Below are 13016 nucleotides of genomic sequence, written 5' to 3' on the forward strand. Positions count from 1 at the left end.
GATGTGGGATGACCCAACCCACTGTGGGTGGTGTCAACCCTGGGCAGGTGACCCTGGGTTCAATACGAATGCCAAGTTGAACAAGCTATGGAGAGCAAGCCAGTAAAAGCAGCACCCCTCCATGTCTGCTTCAGCTCCTGCTCCCAGGTTCCAGTTTGATTTTCAGGCTTCCCTCAAGACTGTAAAGTATAAGCTGAAGTAAATCCTTTCTTCCTTCAAGTTGCTTCTGGGTCAGTATTTTACCACAGCAGCAGGAAGCAAAATAGAACAGCAAGTGCTCTCATCCTTTATTTATTTATTTGTTTGTTTGTTTATTTATTTGTTAAAGATTTATTTATTTATTTATGTATGACTGCAGGCCAGAAGAGGGCACTAGATCTCATTACAGATGGCTATGAGCCACCATGTGGTTGCTGGGAATTGAACTCAGGACCTCTGGAAGAGCAGTCAGTGCTCTTAACCTCTGAGCCATCTCTCCAGCCCTATTTTCAAGACCATACAATCTGTTTTAATTTTTCTCTAAATGTTTGGTAGAATTCTCTAGTGAAATCATCCACAGCATCTGGGGGTTTGCAGGAGCCTTACAATTTTACAAATTAAATTTCCTGAATGTTTATTATAGACTCATCCAGGTTATTTGGTTGAATTGTAGTAGTCCACTGTAGTTAAGACAGAATTCTGCTTACATATTTCTTTTTCCTGTTATTTGAAGATTTCTCTTTTTGCACGTTTCCTTTAAAAGGCCATCCTTTCAAGATAGAATTCTGGTGACAAATCCTTTTGCTTTTCCTTTGTCTGATAGTATAGGGATTTCCCCTGGATAAAAAGGATTCTAGTTGACAACTTTTTTTAAAAAAACACTTCCTTCTGACCTCCATGGTTTTGATGAAAAACCTGACATTCTGGTATTTCCTTTGAGCAAGCATTCAATGTCTCATACCATGCATAAACTTCCATAGTCTTAGCAGGTGCAGTGGCAGACAAGTAATCACAGCAGTTGGAGATGATAGCAAAAGGCAGGCCTGGACTTACACAAGTCCCTGTCACAAAACAAAACACCTTTCATGGTCTTTAGTTTTCTGAAGTGTATTCTGATTGCCTTTTTCCCCAAGAGTGCTTCTATTTTATACTCCTTCTGGTGGGTGTTTTTATCTTGTTCATTTATAGTTTTTATAGCCAAATATTTCTTTAAGTTTTTAGTCCTGCCTTCTTTTCACCCTCTCATATTTCCTTTCATGTGATCATTCACTTTTGTTTTAGTTCTCACTGGTCCCAGGGACTCTGTTGATTTTTTTCCTTTTCCTGTCTTTCATTTAGACTACTGGATCATTTCTCCTGTTCCATTTTCAGTTCACTGGTTCTTCTGTCTTTCTACTCTGCTACTGAGTACATCCAAAAACTAATTTCAGTTATTATTCTTTGTTTCTTTGTGTGTCCCGTTCCCCACCCCAGTTCTAAGATCTTCAATTGGCTCTATGTCTTCTGGGTGTTTTGGCTTCTGTCTGGGCATTCTATTTCTTTTCTGAGACTGCTGTTTTGTTTTGTTTTTCATTTATTTCAAGAGTATTTGTAACTGTTGTTGAAGCCTTTTTAAAAATGGCCACTGTATTAGTTATTTTTCTTATTACTCTGGCCAAATAACTGACAACAAGAAAGCATTAATTGGCTTAGAGTTCAAGAGTTCATTGTGGAAGGAAATGAATGTATGGTGGGAAGAGCTGGAGCTGCCTAGTCGTGGGTCATATTATATCCACATTTAACAGAGCGGATACAGGTGTTCATCTCACTTTCTTGTTACTCAGTCCACTAGCAATCGGAGACCATGGAATAGTTTAGGATAGGTTTTTCACACCTCAATTAACCTAATCTAGAAAATCCTACACAGTCTTGCTCAAAAGCTGGTCTGCTGGGTGATTCCAGATCCTGTCCAGTGGAAAGTATTAACCTTCATGGACACTTTGAAGTTGCTGGCAGATAACTCTTATGCTGTGGATATCACTCTGTATAAATAAAATGCTGTTTGGCCAGTGGCCAGGCAGGAAGTATACGCGGGACAAGAGAGAGGAGAATTCTGGGAGGTGAAAGGCTGGGGCAGAGAGACACTGCCAGCCACCACCATGACAAGATGTAAGGTACAGATAAGCCACGAGCCACGTGGCAAAGTATAGATTAATAGAAATGGGTTAATTTAAGACTGAAGAAACAGATAACAAAAAGCCTGCCATGGCCATACAGTTTGTAAACAATATAAGTCTCTGTGTGCTTACTTGGTTGGGTCTGAGCAACTGTAGGACTGGCGGATAAGAGAGATTTGTCCTGACTGTGGGCAGGAAAACTCTAACTACACTCTTACATCTCTGTCATCCCACTATTGGTATCAACTATCATTTTCATTTGATTTGAGATTTTTGGCTCATGTTGTGACAAGTGATTCTTAAAGGTGAAACGTGGACAACTGGGTTTAATAGGACTCTGGGTCTTACTTAGGTCAACCTTCTGTTGGCTTGAATTTTTTAATGATACCACTCCAGCTGGGGAGTACGTCCAGGATCTGCATTCAATTTCACTGTATTTGAGGTTTTAATTGAGAGGGGATCCCCCTTTCTTTCTTCCTTTCTTTCTTTCTTTCTTCCTTTCTTCCTTTCTTTCTTTCCTTTCTTTCTTTCTTTCTTTCTTTCTTTCTTTCTTTTTCTTTCCTTCCTTCCTTCCTTCCTTCCTTCCTTCCTTCCTTCCTTCCTTCCTTCCTTTTTATTTTTCCGAGACAGGGTTTCTCCGTGTAGTTTTGGTGCCTGTCCTGGATCTTGCTCTATAGGCCAGGCTGGCCTTGAACTTACAGAGATCCATCTGGCTCTGCCTCCTGAATGCTGGGATTAAAGGCATGCACTATGGCCACCTGGGGTAGGGGATCCCCATTTCTAATGGGTTAGGATGTGAGTTTTAGCCCCTCCTCAAGCAGCAGAAGAGGAACACCTTACTCAGCCGCTGTTGACAACATCACTGCCTTAAAACTAGAGTTAAAATTTTGGCTCCACGTTTACTTTTGCTGATAAATGAAGAGGGCATAGTTTTTTCCTATGGTGTTTGGCTGAAGACAGAGCACATACTGTGTTGAGGGAGTATTCTGCCTTGGGGCAGCAGGGATATGGCTCCATGATAGAATATTTGTCTTAACTTCCATAAAGATACCTCAGTTACGTCCCCCACCCCTCCTCATCCCATTTAAAATAAATGCCCCTGACTTGGAAGGAAACAAAGGGATTAGAAATTGGAAAATGGACTTCGATTTCATTTTTTCCTTTGCTTATATAATGATCAGATCATTAACAACGCGATTTAAACACACACACCTACAACATATAAGCACTTACTGCATCTGACTCTGGCAGTCTGAGAAATAATTTATTCTGCATCTTCTCAATGACTCAGTTAAGTTAGTGTAATGTTCCCTAGCTAACCAGGGCTGGTTAAGAAGTTGAACTGCATCCCACACTTCATAAAATTCCAGTAGAGCCATGCTCACCATGTGGAATCAGTCCCTCTAATTATTCAGACAAAGGGTTATACAAGTGCTTCATACAGAATAGGGGTTGGAAAAGGTTCTGCTCAGCTAATAGACAGATGTGTTCATAACACTAAACTTGCAAGGGAACCTTACACAAAGATCCCAAATCTTCTCTCGCCACTCATACTAGGCAACAGATAAATCTGCAATTACTAACTGTCCTCAAAGCGAATCTATTCAACAACCACAGTACAAAACAAACCTCTGTTTTCTAGGTAGCCTCCCTGGAGTTGTGTAGCAGTCTAGACATTTTTGTTTTACATCTAGTATCCTACTATGAGTGAGAACATACCATGTTTGTCTTTCTGAGTCTGGGTTACCTCACTCAGGATGATTTTTTCTAGATCCATCTATTTGCCTGCAAACCTCATGATGTCATTGTTTTTCTCTGCTGAGTAGTACTCCATTGTGTATATGTACCATATTTTCTTTATCCATTCTTCAGTTGAAGGGCATCTAGGTTGTTTCCAGGTTCTGGCTATTACAAACAATGCTGATATGAATATAGCTGAGCAAATGCCCTTGTGGTATGATTGAGCATTCCTTGGGTATATGCCCAAGAGTGCTACAGCTGTGTCTTGGGGGAGATGGATTCCCAATTTTCTAAGGAAGCGCCATATTGATTTCCAAAGTGGCTGTACAAGCTTGCATTCCCACCAGCAGTGGAGGAGAGTTCCCTTTGCTCCACATCCTCTCCAGCATAAGCTGTCTTCTGTGTTTTTGATCTTAGCCATTCTGACAGGTGTAAGGTGGTTATCTCAGAGTCGTTTTGATTTGCATGTCTTGGATAATTAGGGATGTTGAGCAATTCCTTAAATGTCTTTCAGCCATTTTGAGTTTCCTCCATTGAGAATTCTCTGTTTAGTTCTATAGCCCATTTCTATATGGTCTGTTGGACATTTTGATGTCTAATTTCTTGAGTTTCGTAGGAAAGACACAGGGATCGCCCAATGACAAAGAAATGGATGAGATCTACATGAACAACCTGGACGACAGTGGGAGTAATGAAGGGCAAGATTTGAGGGAAAGAAAGCTTAGGGGAGCAGGAGATCCCAGCTGGATCAAGAACAGAAAGGGAGAACAAGGAATAACAGGCCATGATAAATGAAGACCACATGAGAACAGGAAGAAGCAAAGTGCTAGAGAGCTCCCCAGAAATCCACAATGATACATCCACTGTAGACTACTGGCAATAGTCAAGAGAAAGCCTGATCTGACCTAGTCTGGTGATCAGATGGCCAAACACCCTAACGGTCATGGTAGAACTCTCATCCAATAACTAATGGAAGTGGATGCAGAGATCCTCAGCCAGGCCCCAGGTGGAGCTCTAGGACTCCAATTGTTGAGAAAGAGGAGGGACTGTAAGAGTGTGAATTGTTGAGACCAAGATTGGAAAAGCACAGGGACAAATAGCCAAACTAATGGAAACACATGAATTATGAACCAAAAGCTGTGGAGCTCCCAACTGGATCAGGCCCTTTGGATAAGTGAGACAACTGAATAGCTTGAACTGTTTGGGAGGCACCCAGGCAGTGGGACCCAGACCTGTCCTTAGTGCATGAGCTGGTTGTTTGGAAACTTGGTCTTACACAGGGACACTTTGCTCAGCCTGGAAGGAGGGGACTGGACCTGCCTGTACTGAATTCACCAGGTTGAATGAATCTCCAGGGGAGTCTTGGCTCTGGAGGAGATGGGAATGGAGGGGAGGGGCTGGGGGAAAGGTGGGAGCGGAGGCGGAAGGGGGAGGACAGGGGAACCCATGGCTGATGTGTAAAATTAAAACACAAATATAATAAAAAAAAAAAGGAGAAAAAAAAAACAACAAACAAACCTCTGAACCTTCTTAGAAACTAAAGTACATAGAGTCTTCTCTATTCCTAGTCTGAGTAGCAGAAACATAGTAATGCAGTATAATTGGCATGAGTTTCATCTCACCACGGAAGAAAGATGTGTCTTACAGACCCCTTGTTCTGTAACCCCATCATCCAAAGTGACCACATTGCCTTCCTATTCTAAAAAAAGAAAAATTAAGCATAGAGTCACAATATGGCCCAGCCATTTAATGCCTAGGTACCTTTATGGTCTCAACAGCATTGTTCATAATGGCTAAAAGACCAACACAAATGCCTATAAGTAAATGTAAATAAACCAAATACAGCACATACAACAGAACCATAAATAGGAAGCCATAAAAAGGAAGGAAATTGTGATATATGCTATAATGTAAAAACAATCCTGAAAATATGTTAAATGAGACAAGCTAGACATAAAAAAAGTCACATACTGCATCACTGCATTTCTATGAGATACCTACACAAATTCAAAAACAGAAAAAAAATGGAGGGTGCCAGGAGGAAGGGAAAGAAGAGAATGGAGAGCTTGTTTAATGAGTATGGTACTTTACTTTGGAAGATAAAAATGCTCTGCAGATGAACAATGATGGTGATAATCCTTATGGGTGTGCTTAATATCCCAACATTATATTTTGAATAATGAATTTATCATGATGAAAAGAAAAGGTAAAAATAAACCTACACACAAACAAACCAGATGAAAACAGCTTGTTTCTTCCCACCATTCACACTTATAGAGAAGGAAACGGGCAATGACCAGCCACATTCCTGAAATAGTGAGCAGTCATTTTCTGGAAGACGGCACCATGAAAGGAAACAATCTCCCACTAACAATGAGGAAACTAGACAGCTAATGATAAGGTTATTACAAACAAGCATTTTATGCCTTGATTAAAGTCAATGCCCTTGTGGGCAGTGTGTTGACATGAGAATCACCTGTAGTTTTTTTGCATTAAGGAAACATTATCTTTTATCTATAAGATTCTTCATAGCACTTATCACCTTGGGTTATGGCTCAGAGAAAACAATTTGGAGATGCTGATGGGCAATGGGAAAAGGATCTCCAAAGTTGTCCAGCCCTTATTAATCCACAAGTGGGTATGCACCAAAATGTGTATATAAGCCCGTGTCACTTAACTTTAGTTACAAAAATCAACAAAATGCACTTCTTATCTTCTTTATTAAAAAAGGGAGACTACTACACTAATCTTACCAGAAATCAAACTAACAGCTATGTGGTTGTTGTTTTATTATTTGTTTGTTTGTGTGTGTGGTTTTTCGAGACCATTTCTCTGTATGTAGCCCTGGCTATCCTAGAACTCACTTTGTAGACCAGGCTGGCCTCCAACTCAGAGATCCTCCTGCCTCTGCCTCCTGAATGCTGGGATTAAAGGTGCTTATCACCACACCTGGTCTGTTTGTCATGGTATTATTCTGGTTAGCCTTAAATTCAAGATTCCCCAGCTTCAGCCTTCCAAAGCACTGAGATTTGTAAGGCAATACATACCACCACATCCAGCTATTAATTATCCTTCATTAAAAACTAATATGCTTCAAATCAGCTGCTGACCACAATTGACCAGATGCCTGAAACAGCTCTGACCAGCCACAAGGTGCTAGGCATCTTACAGTGAAAGTCACAAACAACAGGATGTCTCAGCAAGGAAGTGTCCACCAGAGATTAACAATAGTTCCCATCCTATCTGGAAACCTCAAGCAGATTCTGCCTGACAGGAGAAATGAATCAGCATCCAGAAGGCAGAGGCTCTTGCCTCACCCCATCCATAACCTGGGCAAGAACCATCCCAGCCACTGTGGACCAGGCTCTGGTTCTTAAATGAGAGAGCATCAGCCTTCCCTAGGCTACTGCACGAAACACACAAAGCAGCAAATTCAGTATACTCTACTACAGAAAAGATTTAGATTCTCAAGACAGAGTAAGGTGATCAGAAGTAAACAGAACTTATCTCTTTAGCTCTCTCTCTCTCTCTCTCTCTCTCTCTCTCTCTCTCTCTCCTCCCCCCCAAAGGCCCAGAGTATCTTTACAGTTAAGCCTTACATCCTTGTATCTTCAGATAGTTTTTCACAAAAACTGGAGCTCCATGTTTGGCTAGATTGGAAGGCCAGAATGGCCCAGAAATCCTCCTGTCTCTACCTACCTAGCCTTGGAAATACTGGAGTGTGCCACTATACCTGGCTTTTAGGTGGGGGCTGGGGATCCAAACTCAGGTCTTCACGCTTGCACAAGAATCCCTTATTAACTGTACCATCTCCTTAGTCTCCTGATCCTGAGAGCATTCCTCCCAGAGCTAATGCCCGAGAACATGCCTCAAATCTAACAAGACCAGCACTTACCTCTCCCATAGGCCCGGGCTTTCTTTGGATTGAGTTTGGGTTTAAGAGGAGCACCTGGCTTGAGCTTGGCTTTGGGGAACTGAGATAGGTAGGTCATCACGGAGTGTTCATCCACATCCGGGTGAATAATCTCCTCAGGAGTGATGACCTAGAATGACAACATGATGGGTGATTCCTCTGACATGTCACTTTGCAGCCACTGAAATCTCCCTTAAACCAGGTGCTACAAGTAAGAAACTCAATTTTTCATTCTAGTGAAATCACATTAAAACCATAACAAGATCAGTGTTTGAATATACATGTGTTGCTGGTTCCTTTGTAAGGTGGGAGATATTGTCCCAAAATTCTGAATGTAATTTACATAGATTCATGGCACGCCCCTACCCCAAATCTCCTTCAAAAGACTTTCCTTTCACTCCCCTGGTCCAATATTCTAGAAAGGGGATAAGGTACAGGAGGGAAAGGAAATATATTCATAAGGCAATGGAAATATTTTTAAAGCACATCAACAGACCTTATGCTCATCTATTGTGTACACATCTCTGTACTAGTAAGAATAAAGAAAACCAGTGAGAAAGGCAGTACATACCTATAACCCCAGCATTCCAGAGGCTGAACAGGAAGATAGCAAGTTTGAGGTTAGCCTGAGATTTATATGAGGTTCTGGCTCAAAACACAAACAAGTAGCAGGGTGGTAGTGGTGCATGCCTTTAATCCCAGCACTCAGGAGGCAGAGGCAGGTGGATCTCTATGAGTTCAAGACAAGCCTAGTCTATAGAGTGAGTTCCAGGACAGCTAGAACTACACAGAGAAATCCTATCTTGAAAAACAAAATTATCCACCACCACCACCACCACAACAACAACAAAACCCAAGCAGGGCAAAAGGGGACAACATATTATGTATGTGGTCTTAATATATTAGGAGCCTTTAACAATGAGGAGGAAAACTAGAGAGATGTCTCAGTTAAAACCAAAAAAAAAAAAAAAAAAAAAAAAACCAAAAAAAACCCCAAAAACAAATAAACAAATCTTGCAAAGGACCTAATTCCGGTTCCCAGCAGCTTGCAACAGTCTGTAGCTCCAGCTCTAGGAATCCATGCCTCTCTCAAAAATTTCCCCCTCTCTCTCCTCTCTCCTCTCTCCTCCCTCCTCCCTCTCCCTCTCTCTCTCTCACACACACACACACACACACTCAAAAATAAGGTAATTATTAGTTGTGGGGGTGTTTCTCCTGACACTCAGCTTAGGGCCAATATTAGATCCAGGTTGGACAGGGACCTTTCAAAAGTTATCAGCATTCTTGTTTGACTACCTGACCAGCCTTAACTTGCAAGGTCTTCCCTGTCCCCAGTGAGGATGCACAGTGGTTAGCCATACCTCCTCAGAGCAGCAGAAGGCTCTACCTCATGAGCCCTATCGACCAGATGCAATGAAGAGATGAGAAAATGCACTGTGGTCAGTGGCTAAGAATAAAATAGCTACTGAGGTTTTGAACAGTTATCTACAAAACAGTCCATTAAAAGCAAAATATTCATTGGTTTGGTATCTCTTTCCAAAAACTCCAATAGTAATTTTATAGTACCCAACTTCACAGAGTTCCACAAAGAGGTGGTATCAGATTGAAAGGGAGATGAGAAATGCAATACAGTACTTCCTGAGAGTGACAGATCTGAGAATCGTCATGTAACAGAGACATGGCTCCAAACCCAAACCAAAGAAACAGACTAGTTTTCCTACCTCCCAGGGAAGGCTATTATGGAAAATATTGAACTTAACTCTGAGTATCAATTCAGACTTCAGCATGGTCTACAATGAGGGATCTTTTGCCCTATAGGACTGGTTTTCTACAACTTCTCTTTCATCATGGCTTTGATCCTGGAACCATGGTACTTTGGGGGGGAGGGGATTTTACAAGGGAAACATTGGCTTCAAATAAGACATGTAGCTATTTAGATGTTATCTCTGACTTATCAAAAGCTTGAGTGTGATTATTCTGATAGATTATGGGCAATATGAATTCTGCTGCAATTTCCGTTAATGGGGGTTATCCTGATTTATACTAAAAGAAAAAAGTTCTAAATACCTCATTAAAATTGTGTTTCTTTTATATAGATTTAAAAATAGTCAAATACTGGTAGCCCCTTATGACTCATTCTAAGAGTTAAGGACCATGCTTGCTGGATGGTTTTAAAGATAACCTTCAAAATATCTGGAACCAAAATAATAGATCAGGAGTTCAAAACCAGCCTGGATTACATAGTAAGACATCAGGTAGGAGGTGAGAGGAAGAAATGAGAAAAGTAGTAAAGGGGGGGGGGGGGGGGGGATTGCCAACTTGTGACATAAGATTTCTGAATGATCTATAAGCCACTAAATCTATAAGAACCTATCATTACTAATTAACTGAGATGGTGGGAGAGTGCCAGAGGCAAGGTTCTTTAAAGGCTGAATGCCAAGAAGGTCAGACTATGGTCTGACCCAGAAAAGTATCTAGACTACCAGCAACCAGTCAGTGGGTGGGAGCTGTCTCCTGGGACATGGTGTACATGTATATACCTGTGGGACGCCCAGCCAGTCGTCGGCCTGCTGCATGGCTTCTCGGGCATTATCCACTGGCTTTTGTGGGTCCCAGGATTCCCAGTCTGGGCACAGACCTGTTCACGACACATGAAAGTTGCTTTTAGCATTAGTTGACAAAGAAATTAAAAGAAGCCATATGCTGATAACAAAACCATTTAGTCTTTTTACTCAGCAATTTCCACCAAGAGCTTGACTAACTGTACATCTGAGGGGGAAAAAGTATGAGAACTAAGAGTATAGCAGCATGGAAATGATTCCACAGGACACTATGTTCTGGCTTTAACATGGGTTATCTATTGCTTCAAGATACACTAAAACAAAGAAGGTCTATAAAATTGCTTGGGCTTGATGCCTTTATACAGGAAAGGTATTTATTTATACTATGCCTAGATATATTTAACAAAGATTAAGCTAGCATCCTATGTGATTCAAAACTCCACTTGCTCAAGTGCACAATCCTAGAGTCATTTAAAAGGCCCTAATAAGTACAAGTAGTGTAGAACTGAAGTAAAACTCTCTGATTTAAACTCAAAAGAGGTAGCTAAATTGTGTCTTTAGGTAGAAGTAAGGAAGAGGGCACTAGGAAATAAGCTAATACTCTACTTTTAAAGCTACATTTATTTATTTGTTATGTATGTGTGAATGTACGGACACATGCACATACCATGGTGCCTAGAAGTAGGTTTTTTCCTTCCACCATGTGGGTAAGAGGGATTGAACACAGGTCATTGATGGCAAGGGCCTTTATCCAATGAGCCAGCTTGATGGGCTACCACTATACTTTGAGATATTCCCAGAATATTCTAGTTTATAGGCTTTCAAGGAGGAATGAAGCTTTGATGCAGCCTTTTGTACCTGACATGAGTGAGTTTTACTTTGAGCATAACAAGATTCATTGCCCAGTTCATGTAGAATACTCAGTAAATGGAAAATATAATTATTAAAGTAAGGGTTTTTCATAAAAATAATTTGGGGGTGGCATATAACCACTGGTTCTAGCTTTTCTACTGAGTGTGAGCCAGTAAACCCTACCCATCAATCTAAGCCCTCTAGTGAGGATAATTATATCTTAGTATCCACTCAATCACTCAGAAAAGAGCCTATCCAGGGTGGAAAAGGCTCTAACTAGATCCACACCAAGTGGTATCTACAGCAATACAGAGGGCAGAAAATGCCATATATAGTCAAGCTAGTAGCTAATAAAAACAGTCACTTCCCATTCAGCAGAGGGCTTTAGATTCCCATGCCAAGCCAGTGAAGAGAGCCACATGTTTTCTTTAAGCAGACAGGAAACGAGGCACCAATGTGGGAAGACACAGGACTGGAATCTGGATTATAACCCCAAAGCCTGCTCAAAGTTCAGGCACTGGGCGTTCTTTGGTGATCTGAATAACTGACTAGATACACTAGCAAATGTGTATGGCTAGATCTAGAACATCTGCCTTTGGAAGGGCACACAGAACCATTTGTGGCTCATCCTGTCTTACAATGGACTAAAACCAGGAGACCCACACCAGCTACCACACCTTTCTCATGGAAATCCAGGTTTGGGGCCAACACGCTCCACCCTGGGGAGATGGTTTAGGCAATTATGGGCACTTACCTGGAGCACAGCTATCCACCAGGGCTCCTAGGGCTTTGCCATCTTGCCAGTTCTGATTAAAGTTGGTGATGGGCAAGTACGGGATCTTGTTCTGAATCCATCCCAGCAGCCTCTGCTTTGGTGTCTGCTTCTTGGCATCATCATCCCCTTCATCTTCCCATACAGGCATGGAGATGGAGTAGTGAAGGATCAAAGTCCATACCAGGCCCAAGATGAGCTTCAGGTTTCCATCTACAATGGCTTTACTGTCTGGGGAAACAAGACAGGACATCAGCTTAGTCATTCTGAGTTACACAAGTGTGGGTCAAACTCTTTGTAAAAAGTAAATGAAACCCTCATTCACAGGGAACTAACTGTACTGAGATACTTCAATGTGAAAGGATGCAGTGCTGTGGGATATTTTTCTGTATGCTGTGAATATGTGCTGTTCCCATTGGTTAATAAATAAGGTGCTTTGGTCAATGGTAAGGCAGCTTAGAGGCAGGTGGGAAATCCAAGCAGAGATACAGGAAAGGCAGGAATAGGCAATGCCAGCCTGCCGCCGAAAGAGCAACAAGATGTCAGCAGACAGGCAACACAATGGCCACATGGCAACATTCAGGTTAACAGAAAGAGGTTAATTTAAGATGAAAAGGCTAGTTAGCAAGACACCTGAGCCACAGGCCATAGATTGTAATTAATACAAGCCTCTGTGTGTTTGCTTGGGACTGAGCAGCTGTGGGACCAGGAGGAACACAGGAGAACTTCTGCCTACAATGCTGTGCTAGGATTTGCTTCAAAACATCTGGAAATGGAATGACTACAACAACAATCCTGTGTGCTTGTTAATTATTGCCCATGATCACTGGGATGCATTATATTGCCTCTACTTTTCTGCATGCTTACAATTTTCCATACAAAGAAAAAGGTTTTTAAATTTTAAAGAAGTCAGTGTTTGAAAAATGGTGGATGCCATAGATCAGCAACAAACTACCAATGCCATAGATGAACCCCTGACTCAGCACAGATAAATTTATGTAAAGATGGCAAATGATTCAAAGTTTTGAGGCAGATTACATACT

General features: G+C 41.4%; 1 protein-coding gene across 4 annotated transcripts in view; it reads right to left on the reverse strand.

Moving 5' to 3' along the window:
- Window positions 1–13016, reverse strand: part of Flnb (filamin B) — a 153455-nt gene that overhangs the window by 92399 nt on the left and 48040 nt on the right. For all 4 annotated transcript variants that reach the window (XM_036199348.1, XM_036199347.1, XM_036199349.1 and 1 more), the window contains exons 2-4: window positions 11956–12204; window positions 10329–10426; window positions 7771–7918 (exon numbers count right to left, since the gene is read on the reverse strand). In XM_036199348.1, the coding sequence (XP_036055241.1) occupies window positions 7771–7918; window positions 10329–10426; window positions 11956–12204 (495 nt within the window). The remainder of the gene's footprint in view (window positions 1–7770; window positions 7919–10328; window positions 10427–11955; window positions 12205–13016) is intronic.

The sequence above is a fragment of the Onychomys torridus genome, chromosome 9 (assembly GCF_903995425.1).
Source record: "Onychomys torridus chromosome 9, mOncTor1.1, whole genome shotgun sequence".
Taxonomy (NCBI): domain Eukaryota; kingdom Metazoa; phylum Chordata; class Mammalia; order Rodentia; family Cricetidae; genus Onychomys; species Onychomys torridus.